This window comes from Leptonychotes weddellii, chromosome 1 (assembly GCF_054177405.1).
Source record: "Leptonychotes weddellii isolate Sample4059 chromosome 1, ASM5417740v2, whole genome shotgun sequence".
In the NCBI taxonomy this organism is placed as follows: domain Eukaryota; kingdom Metazoa; phylum Chordata; class Mammalia; order Carnivora; family Phocidae; genus Leptonychotes; species Leptonychotes weddellii.
This window is the reverse complement of record NC_138369.1, coordinates 128,498,575-128,519,521: the sequence shown is the minus strand read 5'-3', so window position 1 is coordinate 128,519,521 and position 20,947 is coordinate 128,498,575. Positions and strand designations below refer to the sequence as shown.

The following is a 20,947-nucleotide window of genomic DNA, read 5'->3' as shown; positions in this document are numbered from 1 at the left end:
TATTCCTTATGTTCCACAAATAAGTGGAACCATATGATAATTGACTTTCTCTGCTTGACTTATTTTACTTAGCATAATCTCCTCCAGTCCCATCCATGTTGATGTAAAAGTTGGGTATTCATCCTTTCTGATGGCTGAGTAATATTCCATTGTATATATGGACCACATCTTTATCCATATTCATCTGTTGAAGGGCATCTCGGCTCTTTCCACAGTTTGGCTATTGCGGACATTGCTGCTATGAACATTGGGGTGCATATGGCCCTTCTTTTCACTACATCTGTGTCTTTGGGGTCAATACCGAGTAGTGCAATTGCTGGGTCATAGGGTAGCTCTATTTTTAAATTTTTGAGGAACCTCCACACTGTTTTCCAAAGTGGCTGTGCCAACTTGCATTCCCACCAACAGTGTAAGAGGGTTCCCCTTTCTCCACAACCTCTCCAACATTTGTTGTTTCTTTCCCTGTCCATTTTTGCCATATAATGTAAAATTTAGATTGTGCATGAGACTGTGAGACAGGAACTATAGATTGTTTTTATTTGTTAATTTGCATATTTTTCCATTTCTTTTTTTTTTTTTTAAGATTTTTTATTTATTTCACAGTGAGAGACACAGCGAGAGAGGGAACACAAGCAGGGGAAGTGGGAGAGGGAGAACCAGGCTTGCCGCTGAGCAGGGAGCCCAATGTGGGGCTCGATCCCAGGACCCTGGGATCGTGACCCGAGCTGAAGGCAGACGCCTAACAACTGAGGCACCCAGGCACCCCTATTTTTCCATTTCATCTGAATTTTTCAGATGAAAAACTATCTTAAAGATAAGGATATAAATAAAAGAAAAATTATCAAAAAATTATTGAAAAGATAAGGACACTTAATCACAATGTCAATATCAATGAAGTATAAAGAAATTAACAATAATTCCTTAATGTAAATGATACAGTGTTCAAATTTCCAATTGTTTCATAAATGTCAAATGTTATAGTCTTATTTTTCAGTTTAATCAAGATCTATATAAGGTTCTCATGGCAAACAGTTGATATATCTCTTAAGGCTATTTTAGCCAACAAATTCAGCCTCCATCTCCCCTAACTCCCATTCCCGCCAACTTATCTGTTGAAGAAACCAAGTTGTTTACCTTGTTTCCCTCAGTCTGGACTTTGCAGATTTCATTCCCATAGTGTTCCTTAACATGCCCTTCTGTTCTAGACTGAGAGAAGTTTGATCAGTTTAGTTAAAATTAGTGTTGTTGTTGTTGTTGTTCTTGTTGTTTTTCAATATATTTTCTACTAGAATCAAGTGGTTGGGTTGGATACAGACTTTTTTTTTATTTAAGATTTTATTCATTTATTTGTCAGAGAGAGAGAGAGCGCGAACCAGCAGGGGGAGCGGCAGGCAGAGGGAGAGGCAGGCTCCCCGCTGAGGAAGGAGCCGGATGTGGGACTCTATCCCAGGACCCTGGGATCATCATGACCTGAGCCGAAGGCAGACGCTTAACCAACTGAGCCACCCAGGCATCCTGGGTTGGATACAGACTTAAATGTTGTTTGGTGCCAACTATGATGGATAAGAATTTAGGAGAGAGAAATTGGGGATTGGGTGGTTCTGGTTAGACTACCTTCATAGAGGGGCGCCTGGGTGGCTCAGTCGTTAAGTGTCTGCCTTCGGCTCAGGTCGTGATCTCAGGGTCCTGGGATCGAGCCCTGCATCAGGCTCCCTGCTAGGCAGGAAGCCTGCTTCTCCCTCTCCCAGTCCCCCTGCTTGTGCTCTCTCTTTCACTGTGTCTCTCCCTGTCAAATAAATAAATACAATATTAAAAAAAAAAAAAAAGGCTACCTTCATAGAGATGGCAAGACTAGATCTGGTCTTAGAGGATATAGGATATGTTGGAGGAGGAAAGCAGGTGTATTACAGACAGGGAGAATGACATGAAGTTAGAAAGGGAAGTAGGAAGAACCAGACCTGGAGGGCTTTGAAAGCCAGGAAGAATAATTCACAGTTGATATGGTAGTTAGTATGGAACCATCAAAGGTTATTGAACTGGGATGAAATGTAATAGAGGTGCTCTTTTAGAAAGATAGGTCTGGAAAGGATTTAGGTAGAGAGTTGAGGACTGAGTTCTGGAGAGTTTTAGGTGGCAGAAGTAGGATGGTCACCAGAAAAGAGTACGGTGAAGAAAGATCAGTCCAGAGTAATAGGAAGAAGTCATAGAAGTTTGAAGAAGAGGCTGGCAACAGTGTCTTTGTGACAAAGAGAAGAAGGATAGAGAAAAAACAGTTGGTAGTTACAAGAATTGGGGAATAGACATAGGTAAGTATTAGTTAAATATTTTTTAATGAAGATTTTATAAAGTATTTTATATTTTAGTTGTTAAACCCTCTTGAGTCTTTTAATACTTAATATTTTGGGGACATTTTACTCCCCCATTTAATCTTATGTTCTGATTTTTTTATGTGCTTAAAAGTAGGAACAGATAGGAAAAAATTTAGAAATACTTCAGTATTACAGCCTTCTAAATCAAGCAGGGGTTTTGTTTGTTTGTTTTTGTCTGTGCTCTGCAGTGCAACAGTGAAGCAGTGAGGTACTGGCTAATAATAACTGGACACTGGATGAAGGGATACCTGACTTCTCTTTGGAGTTCTTGCTCTAACTAGATGTTGACTTTTAGGTCCATGTCCTCATCCCTGTGTTGCACTAGGTCCCTTTGAGGCCCTTCCTAATGCTGAAATCTATGATTCTGGAGTTGGTGGCTCAGGTTAACTAAAGCAATAGGCCCCCAGCCTTTGGCTTCTTTGAGGTAGTTTGAATAAAGAAGGAATTTTCAGAAAATATACAAATCAAGCACTTTATTTTTTCTCCCTCCCCCAAATCAAAAACTTTAAATTATTAAAGCATGAGAAGTGTTTACTATTTGCACAGAGATTTTAGTACTGTATTTTGGAAACTTAAAAAACTGGTTAGTGAAGGTCAACTAATCTGTCCTATCAATGGTGGCTGCTCTTAATGACTATCTCTTTATAAACTCTAGTGTTTGAAATTAGATGCTATCTACGGAGTTATTTGATTTGGTAAAATGAGAGTGGTGCTGTCTCAATGTATGGGTAATAACTAGCAAGGAAGCTTAGGATCTAACATAATTTGTGGTTATTAAAATTTTTCATAAACTTTAGAGCTGCTATGACTAAGTTCTCTATTAAAATATTTTTTATGGCAGCATTGCCAACATGAAAACTATACATCCCTTAACTTTTTGATATAAAAATACTAAATATAAACAAGACTAGAGAAAATAGTTTAAGGAACCTCCCAAACCTGTCACCAAGCTTTACCAGTGATTAATTTATGGACAGTCTAGTTTCACGTTTACCCCACCCACTTTCCTACTCCAGCCCTGGATATTTCAAAGCAATTCTGAGGTCATGTCATCCGTAAACATTTCAGTACTATCTCTAAAATATAAGGATTCTTGTGTATATCTTTTGATACTTTAAGAAATGGATTTAGAGAAATACTACAGTTCAGAATTTTGATCAATGAAGATCAGTAATGAAACAATGTAACTTAAACTTATAGTTATCACTTTATTGCTTAAAAACATGGAGCATAGGGGCGCCTGGGTGGCTCAGTCGTTAAGCGTCTGCCTTCGGCTCAGGTCATGATCCCAGGGTCCTGGGATCGAGCCCCGCATCGGGCTCCCTGCTCCGCGGGAAGCCTGCTTCTCCCTCTCCCACCCCCTCTGCTTGTGTTCCCTCTCTCGCTGTGTCTCTCTGTCAAATAAATAAAATCTTAAAAAAAAAAAAAAAAACATGGAGCATAAAGGCCTACAATTTGGTACTTTTTTTTTTTTTTTAGGAGAGAGCACACATGAGTAGGGGTGGGGTGGGGAAGGGGCAGAGGGAGGGGAAGAGAGAGAATCTAAACAGTCTCCACCCCCAGCATGGAGCCCAACCCAGGGCTCAATCTCACGACCCTGAGATCAAGAGTTGGATGCTTAACTGACTGAGCCACCCAGGTGCCCCTAAAGTTTGGGTACTTTTTAATGTTTAAGAAAAATCAAATTTCTATTTCTTTGGTCTGTTTTTCATCTTTTCAGGTACGTGCTTTCCAACATGCCTTCAGCACTAATGACTGCTCCAGGAATGTCTACATTAAGAAAAATGGCTTTACTTTACATCGAAACCCCATTGCTCAGAGTACTGATGGTGCAAGGACCAAGATTGGTTTCAGTGAGGGCCGCCATGCATGGGAAGTGTGGTGGGAAGGCCCTCTGGGCACTGTGGCAGTGATTGGAATTGCCACAAAACGGGCCCCCATGCAATGCCAAGGTTATGTGGCATTACTGGGTAGTGATGACCAGAGCTGGGGCTGGAATCTGGTGGACAATAATCTACTACATAATGGAGAAGTCAATGGTAGTTTTCCACAATGCAACAATGCACCAAAATATCAGGTGAGAAACTGGGTATTTTCTCAGTTGTGGGCCTTTGTTAAATCGTGCCTTGACTTGTTTTAAATTTACAAAGTTTTATATAGCAGCTTTATATGTCTTTTTGGTAATTTAAAATAAATAGTGTAACTGGCCTTTCTTTGCTACTCTAATAATCTTTTAGTATTTCCATATTTGTTTCCTGATACATATTTGACTTTGAGCAATCTGTCTTTGCCCTAAATGGGGAGTTGGCAAACTTTTTTCTGTACAGGGTGGGTAGTAAATACTTCAGGCCTTGCGGTCCATGTGGTCTCTGTCACAGCTATTCAATTTTGTTGTTATAGTACAAAAACAGCCATAGATGTTATGTAAATGAGTGAGCATAACTGTGTTCCAGTAAAGCCTTATTTATGGTCTGCAGGCAAGATTTGGCCCAACGACCATAGTTTCCCAGCTTGTGCTCTAGATTGTCATCTTTCCTATATCATGGCACATCCAAATCGACTTTCTCTAGACTTCTTACTCCCACAATGCACCGTGCACATGCACATGAGCCTTCAGCTCAGGTCATGATCCCGGGACCCTGGGATCGAGCCCCGCATCGGGCTCCCTGCTCGGCGGGAAGCCTGCTTCTCCCTCTTCCTCTGCTGCTCCCCCTGCTTGTGCTCTCTCTCCCTCTCTCTCTCTGTCAAATTAATAAAATCTTTAAAAAAAAAATTTTTTTCTCTTTGTTTTTTGGATCAGATAATCGCTCCATCTTCAAGTTCACAGATTCTTACTTCTTACCTATCAATTCTTCTGTTAAGCCAGGCTAGTGGATTTTGGTTATTTTACTCTTCAGCTGTAAAATTGTCATTTGTTCTTTTTTGTAGTTTCCATTTCTCTATTGAGAATCTCTGTCCATTTATCAATTTAGATTTTGCTTTAATTCTTTGCACATATTTGTAATAACTACTTTGAAGTCTTTGTCTGCCAAATCCAACATGTAGGCATACTTAGAATCAGTTTCTATTGACTGCTTTTTTTCCCCAGAGTATGAGTTGCACTTTTTCTTTTCATATCCAGTCATTTTTAAATTGAAAGTTGGAAATTATAGATAATATGTAGTAGTAATACTGGAATGTTTTGTTTCTAGAAATCACTTTGTTTTTCTGAAAAGTGTAGATGTTCTAGTAGGCAGTTAAGTTGCCTGGATTCTTCAAACTGTAAACTCTGTCTCCCCCATGGTGTACAGCAGCTAGGTCTTTGTCAGTTTTTGGGGGGAAGGGAGTTGGCTTCTAGCTGCTACTTTTCCAGCCTGATTCTGTGGGAATTTCCCCTATGTCTGTGTAAGACAGTGATCACACAATGATTTGGGTAGTTTATTCTTGGATTTTGGGGCTCATCCTTTTTGTGGTTCTGTTGCTTATGGAGTTCCTCCTCTAAGTTTCCAGTTGTTCTGCCATTTCCCAAGTTTTGCCCTCTGACACCTAAAGCTAGTAAGACTTCTGCTTTCTGCTCCCTGTGCCGTATGCATGCTGTACACTCAATCAAAGGTGAAGCAAACTTGCAAATCTCACCAGGAGTGGTTCTGTCATCTTAGTTTCCATCTTCTTTAAAATAAGGATAAATATTAGGATAGATGGGAGGATTAAGTGAGATAATACAAATAGTCTACGGCCATACCACCCTGAACGCGCCCGATCTCGTCTGATCTCGGAAGCTAAGCAGGGTCGGGCCTGGTTAGTACTTGGATGGGAGATAATACAAATAAACCACAAAATGAATACCCAGCAAAATATTAACTTTTCATGTTTGTTGTTTGTTTTGTTGGTGGCAATAGTGGTGATGGTGATTATGATGTTTTTAGGTCCATAAAATGGGGTGCAAATTAATCTGTGAGTTGGGCAAAGGGAAGAAAGAAGCAGATGTTTGTAGTTGTCCGTGACAGGAAATACAATGAAGGAAAGAAACAACAACAGCAGGAATTAATATAATTGGGAAGTATTAAATTCTGATTTTTGATTGCAAATGTTAGGACTTTCTGCCTCCAATTGTATAGATGAAACAACCTTTTGTAGGTTCATAGTATAAAAATAAAACATCCTTATTTCCTTACTTTTCCATGTGGGAAAAAAGCTGGATATATTGTGCTTCTGCTTTAGTTTAACAATCAGTGCTGCTGTTTTTATAACAAACAGGTGTTTCAGAGCAGTGGCCCATAAAATGACTAATAAGCTTATTCTGCTTCTTTAGAATCTATAGTCAGATTTGGCTCTTCATGATTATATAAGTTCCACAGTATATGTAGAACTGCTTGTGAACTTTAAAGGTTATGTGTTTTTTTATTATAGTAACTTTTTATTGTGATAAAATATGCATAACATTATTGTTTTAACTATTTGTAAGTGTACAACGCAATGGCATTAATACAATGTGTATATCCATCACCACTATCTATACCCAAGACTTTTTCATCTTCCCCAACACAAACTCTGTGCTCTTTAAACAGTAACTTTCCATCTCTCCTTTTCTCCAGCCTCTGGTAACCTCTATTCCATTTTCTGACTCTATGATTTGAATATTGCAGGTGCTTTATATAAGTGGAATTATACAATATTTATATTTTTGTGTCTGGCTTATTTCACTTAGCATACTGTTTTCAAGGATCATCCATGTTGTAGCATATATCAAAATTATATTTCTTTATATGACTAATATTCTGTTGTAATATAGTATAATAATTTGAAAAGGTTAGATAGCTTTTTTTTTGGTAAAATGTACCAAGTTACAGATTTTAGTAGTAAACTTCTTAAGAAAAGCCTTTAAATAAAGAGTAAATAAAATCTGGGACCTGTTCAGGGGGAACATTTAAATTTTTGTTATTAAATGTAGATCCCATCTTAAAAAAAAATTTATAAAACAAGCACTTGTTATGAAGTTGATGTTTGTTGTTTCTTCTAGATGTTTCTCCCTGACCAGAAAACTTCTCTGATCATTTTTCCAGATAACTTTATATTCTTAATATTTTCTTAATTTCTTAATAATTTCTTTATATTCTTAATATTTTCAACTTGTTGATTTGTATCTTATTTCTTCTAGCTATGCCCTTGGTGAGTTTCCTTCTAACCTTTTTTTGTTGTGTGTTTGCAGATAGGAGAAAGAATTCGCGTCATCTTGGACATGGAAGATAAGACTTTAGCTTTTGAACGTGGATATGAGTTCCTGGGGGTTGCCTTTAGAGGACTTCCAAAGGTCTGCTTATATCCAGCAGTTTCTGCTGTATATGGCAACACAGAAGTGACTTTGGTTTACCTTGGAAAACCTTTGGATGGATGACAGTCGCTTTCTTGGGGTGAAAGACAGAATGGAGGAGATATCTGCTTGTGGAAAGTAGAATCATGAAGTGACAGTGTCATACATGCATGCCCAAGAAACATCCTGAAAAACACACGAAATTGTTAACTGGAGAAGCAACTCTATGGCAGAGCTTATCTTAGTGTTTCCTCTTTGTACTGGGCCAGAAAAATCCTCAGGGTTGCAGTTGGTTGAGTGGGCAGTTGACATATGCATGTTGCAACAGATTTTGTCTCTAAGTTAGCAATGTGTCATTTCCAACTTTTAAGGTGAGATTTTAGAGATGCTATAAAAGGGATAAGATAAGGAAATAGCAAGATTTTTAAGTAGTGTGTTTGTGAAGAAAGACTGATACTGTTTTACAACTGCCTGTTTTTTCTCCAGACCCTTTTTTCCAGCCAGCTTGACTATTAGAAAAGTATGAAACTGGTTGGGTTTTATTTAATATTTTTAATATATTGAGAAGCATGGTCTGCCTGGACTGCACTTCTCTAACAGTGAGATGTAAAATTGTGCAGCTATTTTAAAAGTTGTATATATAATAAGTGTGTAAAAAAACTGTAAAAAAAAAAAACAAAACAGGACAAAGGGGTTGCTTTGTTCTAGTTCAGTTTCTTAAAAACCACTACATGGTACAAAATTAGAATAACATTTAGGGAAAATTAGGTAACTACAAAGAAGAGGATTTTAAGAGGAGATGTGTTGTATTGGCTCATTTTTACATTAATTTGGTTTACAGTTTCCATAGCTATTACAGTCTGGTATTTTTTCTTTTAATGATCAAAATTATTGTAAAGACCCCTCAGTGTCCTGGTTTAAGATTGAGGGAAGGCAAATTTTATTTCTAATCATACATAGGTCAGTAGTAATAACAATAATGTGCATCTTATAGTATCTGGTTTTATATTTTGGCCTTTTGAGAAAGTGTCTCATAACAATATAGAACATTGCCATTTGCTCTTACAGGCCTCAAATATGAAAGCTGTTAGTCACAGACCTTTGGAGAAGAATTAATGGTCCTTTTATTTTGTAACTTTATAATGCTGTAGATACTATAATTTTTTTTTAAATTTCATATTGTTTACATCATGGCAACAAATCTAAGCCTCAAACTCTTCATTGGGGTTATCAAGAAAATGTTTACTCACCCATCTGAAACAGTGCCAGCCTGAACCCAGGTTAAGAATGTTCTTAATCTCATTATAGATAATTGCCCCCATGGGACTTGAAATAAAATACCTTGTGCTGAAAATGAAAACTTCAGGTTGGCAATATTTTGAAGGTTTCCTTATAGAAGAGCTTGACATTAATTCCTAATTTGAGTTTTTGACTAATAAATCTAATTTCACTAATACTCTTGAATTAATAATCTAACATACACGAGCTGAGATTTTCTTTTGTTATAAGAGAAACAAACATCATCTTTCTGTATGAAAGTATAAATGTATGGTTTCAGATGCATCTTTGTGATAAGAATTGACTAAGGCAGGTGGTTCTTTGCCTTTCAGCTTATTGCTGTGTGTAATTTTGTTTTAAATCTAATCAAATTAGGGACAGACAGTAAGCAGCTGGCTGGAGTTCTTGGCTTGCTCCTTGAGAGTTAAGATTATCAATACTCTTATGAAGCAGGGGATTTCAGTCATGAACAAAGATTTATTTTTGCCACTTGACAGGTTTACAAATATTTATTGTGTATTTGGTATGTTGCTTACAGTTGAAATCTGTTAAAGATCCTTTTCAATATCCATGTCAAGAAGAAACCTGGAAACCATATTTAATAATAGTACAGAGTGAAATTATATGTTAAATGTGTTAGAGAATGTAGCTGCTACAGAAATTGATTTTTCCTGGTGCAGAACAACTCAATTTGGCAAAGTTTAGAATTTGAAGAAAAGAACTGGTTCAGGATGAAGGTTGATAAATGATAAGACAATAAAGTCCCTTATGTGCTTGGTTTTTTTTTCAGGGAGTGATATAGCCAATTCCAAGAGCTTTTGCTGAGAGTTTTGTTTATAACTTCTGTTTTGTCTTATTAGTATAATATTGTCTTATTAGTATAATATTCATTTGTAACAAAGTTTTGAAGGTGCTGAATGGAAAACAGAAACACATGGTTATTGCACATTCAACCTAGAATCAAATAATTGCTTAAATATTTAACAACAAGCCATTCTTAAAGACTTAAATTCTCTAATATGCTGTTTGCAAATTTTATAAAATGGAGGTTCATATTTAGAATGAGCATCAGGGGAATGAGGAGCCTTCATTTATAACCTGATATTTTATTACTGGAGACCATTAGTTGTTGTACAGAGAATATTAAACCGTTAAAATGTTTAAGGAAAAGGAATCTCTTTCGTTGGTGCTGAGAGAGCATTCAGGTAGAAGACAGTTGCACCTGAAGGTTAAGTATAAATCATCTAGACCAGTGGTTCTCAAACTTAGCTGTGCTTTGGAGTCATGTGCATTTTGAAAAATATTGATGCTTGGGTCCCATACCCTAAAATTCTGATGTTGGTCTGGGATATGACATGATCATAAGGATTTTTTTGAACTTCCTAGCTGATTTCAGTATGCTGCTAAGGTTGAGTTTTAAATTCACCTTAAGTTTTCTCATCTGCAAAATTAAAAAAAAAAAAAAATCCTTGCTCCCTCCCTTCACTACCTCACAAGCATATTGAAGAGAAAGGAGAAAATAATAGGAAATACTTGTATGATGGATAAAATGTGTTATTGAAAGACAAAGTAGTATTGGTTGTATTTCAACTAAAACTATGATCAGGAAAGGAAAATGTGTAATTGAATTTATTTTGTTGACTTGGGAAACTGGGAGCATTCTCTTTGGTTCTTAACTTTAGGGAAGCATGCAGATGTGTAAACAAACAATACTATTATTCATACTGTGGTCTTCTGTCATACTTGAGATAGGCTGTTTTAATTACCTGGTTCTACATAGGAAAGAAATATTGAGGCTTGAAGTCTGTAATGGCCAATGGCTCATGATTCATTAAAACTTTTCATACAAGGAGTTCTGTGGTTAATATATTATTTCATAGTTACCATTATTTTTTTCATTATCTACTTGAATATTAAGCCATTTATTTCATCTTCATTCTTATGTAAGTTTATAGATTTTATAAAGCACCTGAAGCAAGTAGGTTTTGCCCAATTGAATACTTAAAAGTCATGGCTCAGTGATTAGGCATCTTCTGCCGTTTAGATATGATTTGACCTGGGAAAGAGAGTTGCGAAAATAACAGCCCTAAACCATATAATAGGTATTACAATTAACTTTTGATTTAAGTCCCCAAACTGCTGTTTATATAGACTATAATACTAATATTTTTTGATCTTTCTAAAAAAATAAACAGTTTTGAAGAACTAGTAAAGAGTTTTAAAGATTACTTTCTGGAAATCAACACCATCATCATCAGGACCCCTCTGAAACCCTCCTGGAAGGAACAGTCCATAACCAATCCAAATAGTACCCTCATAAAGCATTCCTAATTTCTCTAGCTGAATGTAATCTTTTCTTCCTTGAAATCTCCCTATTTTTATATTTATACTTAACTCATGCTATATTACTTTATACCTTATATAAATTTATATTTATTACTTGTTGGTGTCTTATCTCCTCTAAACATCTTAGGACAGGATCTCTGATGGATTCATCTTTATGCCCACATCACCTGAGCCCAATAGGCAGGTGCTCACATATTTGCTGAAGGAGCAGAGAATTATGTAGGCAGACTAAAGCTGCTCTGAGGTTACAGACTATAACAAAAGATAGATGAGAAAGAAATTCTGTATCCTGTTGAAGGGAAGCACTAAGGAAAGGGATATAAATCTGAGGCTAATAAGGAAGAAATAATGACTGTGAATGCATTTTAGCCATTCCCCTTTATTCTTAAATATTGATAAACTGATTTAGTTTTTGGTGTAGATTTCCTATTTGTTTAGAATTCTGTATTTTAATTTTTTTGAAATTCTGTTGTTTTGCTTTAGTTTCTTAATAAAAAGTTAAAACATTAACCACCTGTGATTGATTACATTTAAAACAACTTTTATGTCTATTGGTCGGAAAGGAAAACTGGGGTAGCTTAGTAGCCAATTTGGTGATGGAATTTATGTATAAACTGCATGTCTTTTAATAATGGAATCCACATTTCCCATGTTTAGAATGGAAGGTGAACAGGGAATAGTAATTCACTAGGATCCTGTTCTCCTATCACCTCCACCCCAGGTAGGTTTGATAATGTTTGCCAAGAGTTACAAGAGGCAAGCATGGCTGAACAAATTGCTCCCGTGATCCAAAAGCTTAACTGAGAATTGGTTGATCATGTTGCTAAAAGTTGCTTGACTCATCAGCCTTTTTTTAACAGGTTCAAATTTTACAAAGGGTTTTAATGTCCTAAAAAGAAAAGTAGGTATAGAATTTCTGTATTTATCTTTTTTGTTTAAGGAGAGCTTTACTGCCTGTTGTCCTAATTTCCTTTTTGGATCCTCCCCCCCTCAGAACCATCTGCATTTTATTTAATGTAGTAATTAAAATATTATTGAGGGCATGTTCTATCCTCTTCAGTGTATGGTTCTTTAAAAGAAATAGTCCCTCAGAATTGGACAGTGTTGTTAATTAGCTTGTGTATATAGGATTTCATGATGAATGACTTAGGAAGTAAGACTCATTTAGGGAGTTCTCCTTAGGTTACCTGTTGACAGTCCTTAATTTCTGTTTCTTTTTAGACAAGAAAACATACAAGAAAGAGTTTAGGGAAATCAAGTCCTGTCTGTCTATTGTATGATATTTAGTAAATTATATTGTATTTCAAAAAAATTATATTTCTGCTGCCTTTTTTCCTTTATAAACAAATTAGAGATAAGATTGAGTAATGGGAATAGGTTTTGAGGTCCTATCTCCCTTGAGAAAGGCTCCTTGAAGTAATTTATTAATGCTAATATCTAAAGTTAGATTAATTAGAGGCATATTGTAATGGAAATAGGCCAGATATCTTTGTTTATTGTAGTGTAGCTAACCTGTTCACATTTTCCAAACAGTGTTTAAAAGGTCTTTCATTTGTGCCCCTTTGTTGGTCACTTTTACCTTTAAGGAAAAGATGCTTTAAGGCTGGAATGTGAGTGTTCAGTGATTCCTCTCCTCCTTCAACAGGCCAGAGTGATAACAGTTAATGACCAAATGGCCTAGAGCAGTAAAGGGTGTGGACAGATGGCTGCTTGCTGAACGGCATGTGAGTAGCAGAGACGGATACACAGTTTTGGGGAGCCGCCAGATGCATCTACCCTTCCAAGCACAGTTTTACAGAAATAGTGAATTTAAGTGCCTATGGAGCCACGGAGAAGCAATAGTGACTCCCTAGGCCAACTCTGGTTTTATGTGGCCACAGGTGACCCATGGCTTCTGAAATTGTGGAGATTTCCTGCCCACCTAGCTGCTGGTCGCCTACGCAGTATTTAGAAAGAACAAAAACGGAAAAGAATGTCCAAATTCATGAAATAATTTTATGCACCTATATGTATGTACCAGGGTCTTGCTGGGTCCTAGGGATGTACAGATGAGAAAAAAATATGGGCTGGTTTTTGTTTTTTTAAGATTTTATTTATTTTGAGAGAGAAAGAGTGAGCATGAAGAAGGGGGAGGGGCAGAGAGGGAGAAGCATGACCTGAGCCGAGCGCAGCTGCTTAACTGACTGAGCCACCGAGCCACCTTAAACATGGACTGTCTTAAAGTTGTTCACAATCGGGGCGCCTGGGTAGCTCAGTTGGTTAGGCATCTGACTCTTGCTTTCAGCTCAGGTCATGATCTCAGGGTCGTGAGATCAGGCCCCATGTCGTGCTCTGCACTCAGTGGGGAACCTGCTTGTGATTCTCTCCCTTTGCCTCTGCCCCTCTACCCCAACCCCCTGCTCGTGCTCTCCCTCTCCCTCTCGCTCTCTCTCTCTCAAAAGATAAAATAAACTTTACAGAAAAATAAAAATAAAGTTGTTCACCATCAAGTGAGAAAGCATGTAGAAATAGACTACCATGAAAGAGCGGAATAATTGTTTTCATGGACCAGTGAGGCATGGGAGAGAGGGAGTATTTGACTTAATCTGGAGTGATATTTAAACTGAGTCTTAGAAGACGAATACGAGTTAGTGAGGGTAGATCCACTGTTGCAGGCCCGTGGGATAGCATGTACATGAGACAGAGGCACAAGGGGAGACAGTACGTACCGGAAGAGTGGTGGGAGAGGATATGAAACGGGAGGACTGGGGCCAGATATAATTGCCATGCTAAGGAGTTTGGGTTTCATCCTATTTGTCATGGGGGAGCCCTTCAAAGGTTTTCAAATGGGGTCATGGCATGATCTGTGGTCTTGGACGATTACTCTAGCTGCAAAAGGCAGTGATAGAAAAATGAGAGATGAGTCAGGAGGCCTAGGCAGGAAATGACGAGGGCCTAAAAGTGACTGTAAAGATGTGAAGGAAGGATGTATTTAAGAGACCTTCGGGAAGAGAAATGGACACCATTTGTGTGTAGAGGATGAGGCACTCTTTTCGGTGTGGATATCTGGGAGAATTGTGGCATTCTATTAAGGAATTGAAAAGGAGGAATAGATTGGAGGAGAAGGTGATGAGTTCCATTTTGAACACACTGAATCTGAGATGGAAATACTGAAAAAGCGATGGGAGTTACGAAGTCTGGAGTTAGAGAGGCAGCCAACGGGGAGCGGGAGCTGCTGACACGTTGCTTTCCTCACTGGTTCTGCTATAGCCCCACAGAACCCCACAACCCCGTGGGCAGAGGGAGAAGACCCTGAAGAGACAGCGCACTTCCCCTCCAAATGGCGACTCTACCAGGTAAAGACTGGTGGGTTGTTTTCTGTCTTAGCTCTCGTGTGCCCTGCATCCCCGAGAAACGCTCCTAGCCCTTCAAAAATTTTGATGCATCTGACTCTTGCTTTCAGCTCAGGTCATGATCTCAGGGTCGTGAGATCAGGCCCCATGTCGTGCTCTGCACTCAGTGGGGAACCTGCAAAAGGCAGTGTTTTGAATCTGTAAATGTCCTATCATTTTGGTTTTCAGGCGAGAACACCGCTGCAGTAGTGCGGAGTCCTAGGTTCTAAGCGCTGGCAGGGCGGCCACGCCATGATGCCCAAGCCGACTTCTTCCCGTCTAGGGCCATCTCCTTATCTGCTCAACTGAGGAGGTTGTCCCAGCTCAATGGTGTTCATTTCAGGATGCCCACTAGAATCACCTGAGTGGCTTTTAATTTTTTAAACAGCTTTGTTGAGATGTAATTGACATACAATAAGCTATACATATTAAAGTGCACAGTCTGGTAAGTTCTTGTGTGTTTTTCAAGACTTTATTGATTTGGGACACCTAGGTGGCTCAGTCAGTTAAGCGTCTGCCTTCGACTCAGGTCATGATCCCAGGGTCCTGGGATCGAGTCCCGCGTCAGGCTCCCTGCTCAGTGGGAAGCCTGCTTCTCCTTCTCCCTCTCCCTCTGCCCCTCCCCTGCTTGTGCTCTCTCTCTCTCTGACAAATAAATAAAATCTGTAAAAAGATTAAAAATATTTAGAAATCTAAAAAAGATTTTATTTGTTTGTCAGAGAGAGAGAGAGCACAAGCAGGGGGCGTGGCAGGCAGAGGGAGAAACAGGCTCCCCGCTGAGCAAAGTGCCCAATTCGGGACTCGATCCCAGGACCCCGGGATCATGACCTGAGCCGAAGGCAGACCCTTAACCAACTGAGCCACCCAGGTGTCCCACTTTGATAATTTTGACATCTGTATGCATCCATCACAATCAAAAGACTATATACCTGGGCAGCTTTTAAAAAGTAGGATACCCAGGCAAATGAGATTTGATGGCATGGGGGATGCACTCAGGCATCAGTATCAGTTTGTTTTGTTTTGTTTTAAGTTCCCAGGTAATTCTCCCTTGAACTAGGAGATCACCAGTCGGGACTGATTTTTGAGGAGCCTGAGAGTAGAGGCAAAATCTCCGTTTTATGACCAGGAAAATACATACCGAAAAACAAAAACAAAAACAAAAACCAACTAACCATATGCTGAGAGCAAATCTCTGGCAGAGCCAGAACTAGTACTGAAGGCATCTAATATCTCTTCCTTTGTTCCTTCTATGACCCTTGGTGAGCTACATTTATGAGGTCAGTGTCCTTGGGGTGTCTGGGTGGTGCAGTCACTTGGGCATCCAACTCTTGGTTTTGGCTTGGGTCATGGTCTAGGGGTCGTGGGATGGAGACTGGTGATGGGCTCCATGCTTGGTGTGGAATCTGCTTGAGATTCTCTCTCTCTCTCCCTCTGCTCCTCCTGCCTGTGCTCGTGCGTGTGCACACACACACACACACACACTCTCTCTCTCTCTCTTTAAAATAAATAAATAAATCTAAAAAAAAGAGAGAGAGATCAGTGTCTTTTTTTTAAAATATTTATTTATTTATTTATTTATTTATTTATTTATTTATTTATTTATTAGAGAGAGAGAGAGAGAGAGCATGAGAGGGGGGAAGGTCAGAGGGAGAAGCAGACTCCCCACCGAGCAGGGAGCCCGATGTGGGACTCGATCCCAGGTCCCTGGGATCATGATCTGAGCCGAAGGCAGACGCTTAATGACTGAGCCACCCAGGTACCCCTCTACCCCCTACTTGTAACCAGCTTGTTACATAACATTACTTTCCTGTGTCATTAAATAATTACATCAACTAAAAAAAATTGCAACAGGAAAGAAATAATAAAACCTTGTTTTATGGGTTGAGTTGTGGCTCCCCCAAATTCATATGTTGAAGTCCTAACCCCCAGTACTTCCAAATATGACCTTATTTGGAAATAGAGTCATTGCAGGTGTAATGAGTTGAGGTCATACTGGAGTAGGGTGGGCCTCTAATCCAATGTGACTGGTGTCCTTATAAAAAGAGGATATTTGCACATAGACATGCACACGGGGAGAACACCATGTGAAGAGGAAGGCAGAGACTGGTATGATGCAGTAGGAGCCAAAGAATGCCAATGATTGTCAGCCAAGCCCCAGATGCTAGGAAAGAGGCATGGAACAGACTCCTCCCTCACGGCTCTCAGAAGGAACCAGTTCTGCCACACTTCGGTCTCGGACTTCTAGCCTCCAGAACAGTGAGATGGTACATTATCGTTGTCAAAGCCACCTTTTTGCCGTAGCAACCCTAGAAAACTAGTACACCTGGTAAGTTTTCTCTTTACTGATCCTGATATTTCTCTGTGGAGACAACTTTGATGGTGTGTCTGGTGGTTTGTTGGAACAAGGGCCAGGAACAATTTTAGGGGTGTGATAGATTTGTTGGGAGGTCTTTTGTCAGGTTGCATTGGTAATGTTTGGAAAGTGCGTAGTATAGTGACTAAGTCAACACTGCTTGGATTCAAACCCAATACTACCACTTACTAGTTGTGTTACTTTGAGGAGGACATTTGATTTCTCTGTGCCTCAGTTTCCTTATCTGTAAAATGTGTAGAATAGTACTACTTCCTTTAAAGGATGTTGTGAGGATGAAAGGAAAGGCACATTGAGTGGCTTAGAATAGTGCCAGGAACATAGTACACATTCAGTACATTTCTCAATATTGTTACTGAGCTGGTCTACAGTAGGTAAATATCGTTAGGAACCAACTATGAGAAAAAAAAGCAATTTTTTTTGTAGGTTTTGTGTGTGTGTGTGTGTGTGTGTGTAAAACAACTTCTAACTCATTTGGTCCTAAAATTGGGAATAGGAAACACTTAAAAAATATTTAAAGCAACAGAAACTTGAAGTAGTTTAAGCAAAAGGAGTTAATTATAGAGATACATGGCTATCTCACAGAGGTCAGTGGCAAGAATATAGTTGGACTTCACGAGAGACTTGGACAAGACAATGGAAAGTCATCAAGAGTCTGGGAGTATCACCTCTTCCTTGTCCCTGAGACAGCACTCTGCCTAAACTTTCTCTTCTACACAGTCCACATTGTGGAAAAATAGTTGCCAATACATCTCCTCCTTTTAAGAGATCAACCCAGGACAAGATTGGACTCTTCGTCCTACTATCAAATTCTGAAGACAGGGACGCCCCTTCCCACTGCTAGTCCCATCGGCTGTGGTCAAGGGGTGGAAGCGGGTTCACACAGCACCTGGGAAGCTGCTGGGATCCCCGTCTGAGCTCCTTTGGCTGGCGGAGGTGGTCGGTGGGAGGCAGTCACAGAGAAGAGAGGCTGGGTACTCCACAGACACTGACAAGCATGCTTTTATTTCAAAGTTTGGCCATGTAAAGAGTAGCATTCTTAAGGAATCCAAGAATACAAAAAGACAAAGGAGGCTGAAAGGGAGGGAGAGGACCCACTTCTTGGGGCCAGACTCAGCTCTGAGGAGGAACAGACACTGCTTGGGCAGCAGGGGCTGCATTTCGGCAGGAGCTGGTCTGCTACGCCAAAGGCAGGAATAAAAAGCTCAGGTCTGGGCGCCTGGGTGGCTCAGTCATTAAGCGTCTGCCTTCGGCTCAGGTCATGATCCTGGAGTCCCTGGATCGAGTCCCGCATCAGGCTCCCTGCTCCGCAGGAAGCCTGCTTCTCCCTCTCCCACTCCCCCTGCTCGTGTTCCCTCTCTCGCTGTGTCTCTCTCTGTCAAATAAATAAATAAAATCTTTAAAAAAAAAAAAAAAAACTCAGGTCTTTTGGACCTAGAAAAAAGAAACTGTGCTTCTTGCCTCAAGCTTCTGTTCCCTGTGTAAGAGAGAGAGTAAAGGAGGGTGAGGTTGGAAATTCAAAGGAAAGCCAGTTAGGTGATCTGCTCTTTGTTTGGCTCATCTTGGGTCATTACCATCCTGCTGCTCACAAGCTGCTCATTTTGAGCATTAAAAATGGGGGTGATGGCATTGTTAATAAGTTGCGCCCTCTCTTGCGGGCATGATGCTTAAATACTTCATTGGATTCTTTTCCGAAGACCCCAGAGTTTAATTTTAGTTGCTTTGGGGGCACTGCACTGAAGTGAGGGTCACAGTCTGGAGGGGAGTTTGGTGATGTGGTAAACTGAAGAAATATTTTAGGGAAAGGACAGGGTCTTAGTCAGAGGGGGCTATGATAACAAAATACCATGAACAGGGTAGCTTATGAATGACAGAAATGTATTTCTCACAGTTCTGGAGACTGGAAGTCTGAGATCAGGGCACCAGCCCGGTTGGCTTCTACTGAGGGCCCCTCTTCTGACGGCAGACTTCAGACCTATATCCCTCTGTCTGCCGCTCCCCCTGCTTGTGCTCTCTCTCTGACAAATAAATAAAAACTTAAAAAAAATTTTTTTAAATTTTATTTATTTGAGAGAGAGTACATGTGTGCACGTGAGAGAGATTGAGAGAGAGAACAAATGGGGTGAGGGGCAGGGAAGAAGCAGACTCCCCGCTGAGCAGGGAGCCCGATGCGGCTCGATCCCAGAATTCAGGGATCATGACCTGAGCCGAAGGCACACGCTTAACCAACTGAGCCAGCCAGGCGCCCCAGGCTACAGGTTTTGACATAGAAAAGGAGCTCTTATAGAAAGATGGAGCCAGACATCTGCCCAGAGGGGGCTCAAGAGGACCTGCTACATCCTCAGGACTCTCCTCCCTGCCCAAACCTGGATGTGTCCCCTGATTGCACAACCTGCTGTGGCCTGCCCTCCTTCCGGACCCCATGAGGAGTGCAGGGCTCTTCCCTGCAGGGGCCCCTCCTGAGAGGAAGCACAAGATCTGCTAGGTGACAAGAGGGCCCTGCCCACTGTGCCTCTCTCGTTCAGGGCCTTATCAGCAGCCACTGGTGGAAAATGATGACTGAGGCTTTCTTATCTCTTTCCATCAGATCATGACTAACAGTAAGAAAAAAATTTAAGAGCCTCTGGTGTAGATAATTAATCAAGAGCTCACCCTCCATTTGTGTCTCCAAATCTGTTATAGGAGAGAAAAACGGATGTTTTCAGCAGATAAGTGACCAGCTCAAGTCACACAGCTTTATGTTTCAGAATCCGGATTTGAACCCAGATCTCTGCCTCAAAAGCTTGGTCACTATCCATTCAAGGAGGAAGCAGACAAGCAGTCAACGGATCACCAGGGGGGTGCTCTTCAAGAGGCAGACGTGAGCAGGGGTGGTGGCTGGCTTGCCTGGAGGGACTGGACACACTGACAGATGTTTTATTCTTCAGGCTTGGGAGACATAGTCCCTATCCCGAAGGCCCGTTCAGGGTCTGGACTAGCTCCTCTCTGCTTCCCTCCTCACCTCTGCAAACTAATCCCTCTTAGTCTGCCTATTAATTATAATCAGCAATAACTACACAATCCCTGGCCTATGTCTGGCTTTCCAGAGAAAACACAAGATGCCCAGTGAAATTTGAATTTCAGATAAATCATTTTTTAGGTTTAAGCATGCCCCCCACCAAAGTTGCATGAGATAACAATTATGCTAAAGAATTATTTGGTGCTTATCTGAAATTCAAATTTCACCGGGTGTCCTGTATTTTTATTTGCTAAATCTGGTGACTCTAGAAGCCAGCCAGAGGCCTCTTGTCTGGTCCTGACTGTCAGCAGCCTTGGTGACCCGTGGCTTTTCTGTGTAGCATCCTGATAGCAGGCTGGCTGCGCTCCTGGTCCCCCCCGCCCAAGCACTCCTCATCTGCTGCTGTCCGTGCCCCGGCATGAAAAGTTCTCATCATATTTTCTGGCTTTGCTTCCTCTGAGAACACCTCACTGGCACCACAGGCTGAGCCTGAAGGTAGAAATTGGCAGAAGTTCATCTCAAAGGAAACGGCCCAAGAGGACAAAATGTTGAAACAGCAGAAATTTGTAGCCTAAACTCAAGGCATGGACTGTTATAAACATCCTTCACTTTGCGCACTGGAAAAAAGCAGACATTTTTGGTTACTTGATTCTTTCATCAGTTAGAGTTCTTGGTCTCTCTCCTCTCCTCTGTTCAGATACTTACTAAGGACCTACCATGGGCACCACATTATCAGGCAGGCAGAGACAATAAAACTTTGCCCTCAGGGATCTCATGGCCCTGCAAGGAAGCCAAGACCTGTCCAAATACCTGTAACAAACATGTGGTAGAAAATGATACTGGCCCGAGGGAAGTGCAGAGAGAATGCTGTGGAACTTCAAAGGAAGAAGAAGGCATTTTGGGGGAAGCAAGGGGTTCAATCCA

The 20,947-nt window shown here is 40.3% G+C and overlaps 1 protein-coding gene across 1 annotated transcript in view; it reads left to right on the top strand.

Moving 5' to 3' along the window:
* FBXO45 (F-box protein 45) overlaps positions 1 to 11,793 on the top strand; it is a 15,949-nt gene extending 4,156 nt beyond the window's left edge. Inside the window, exons 2-3 of the mRNA XM_006741657.3 lie at positions 4,090 to 4,446; positions 7,558 to 11,793. Of these exons, the coding sequence (XP_006741720.1) occupies positions 4,090 to 4,446; positions 7,558 to 7,743 (543 nt within the window). The 3' untranslated portion in view covers positions 7,744 to 11,793. The remainder of the gene's footprint in view (positions 1 to 4,089; positions 4,447 to 7,557) is intronic.
* Positions 11,794 to 20,947: the final 9,154 nt, after the last annotated feature.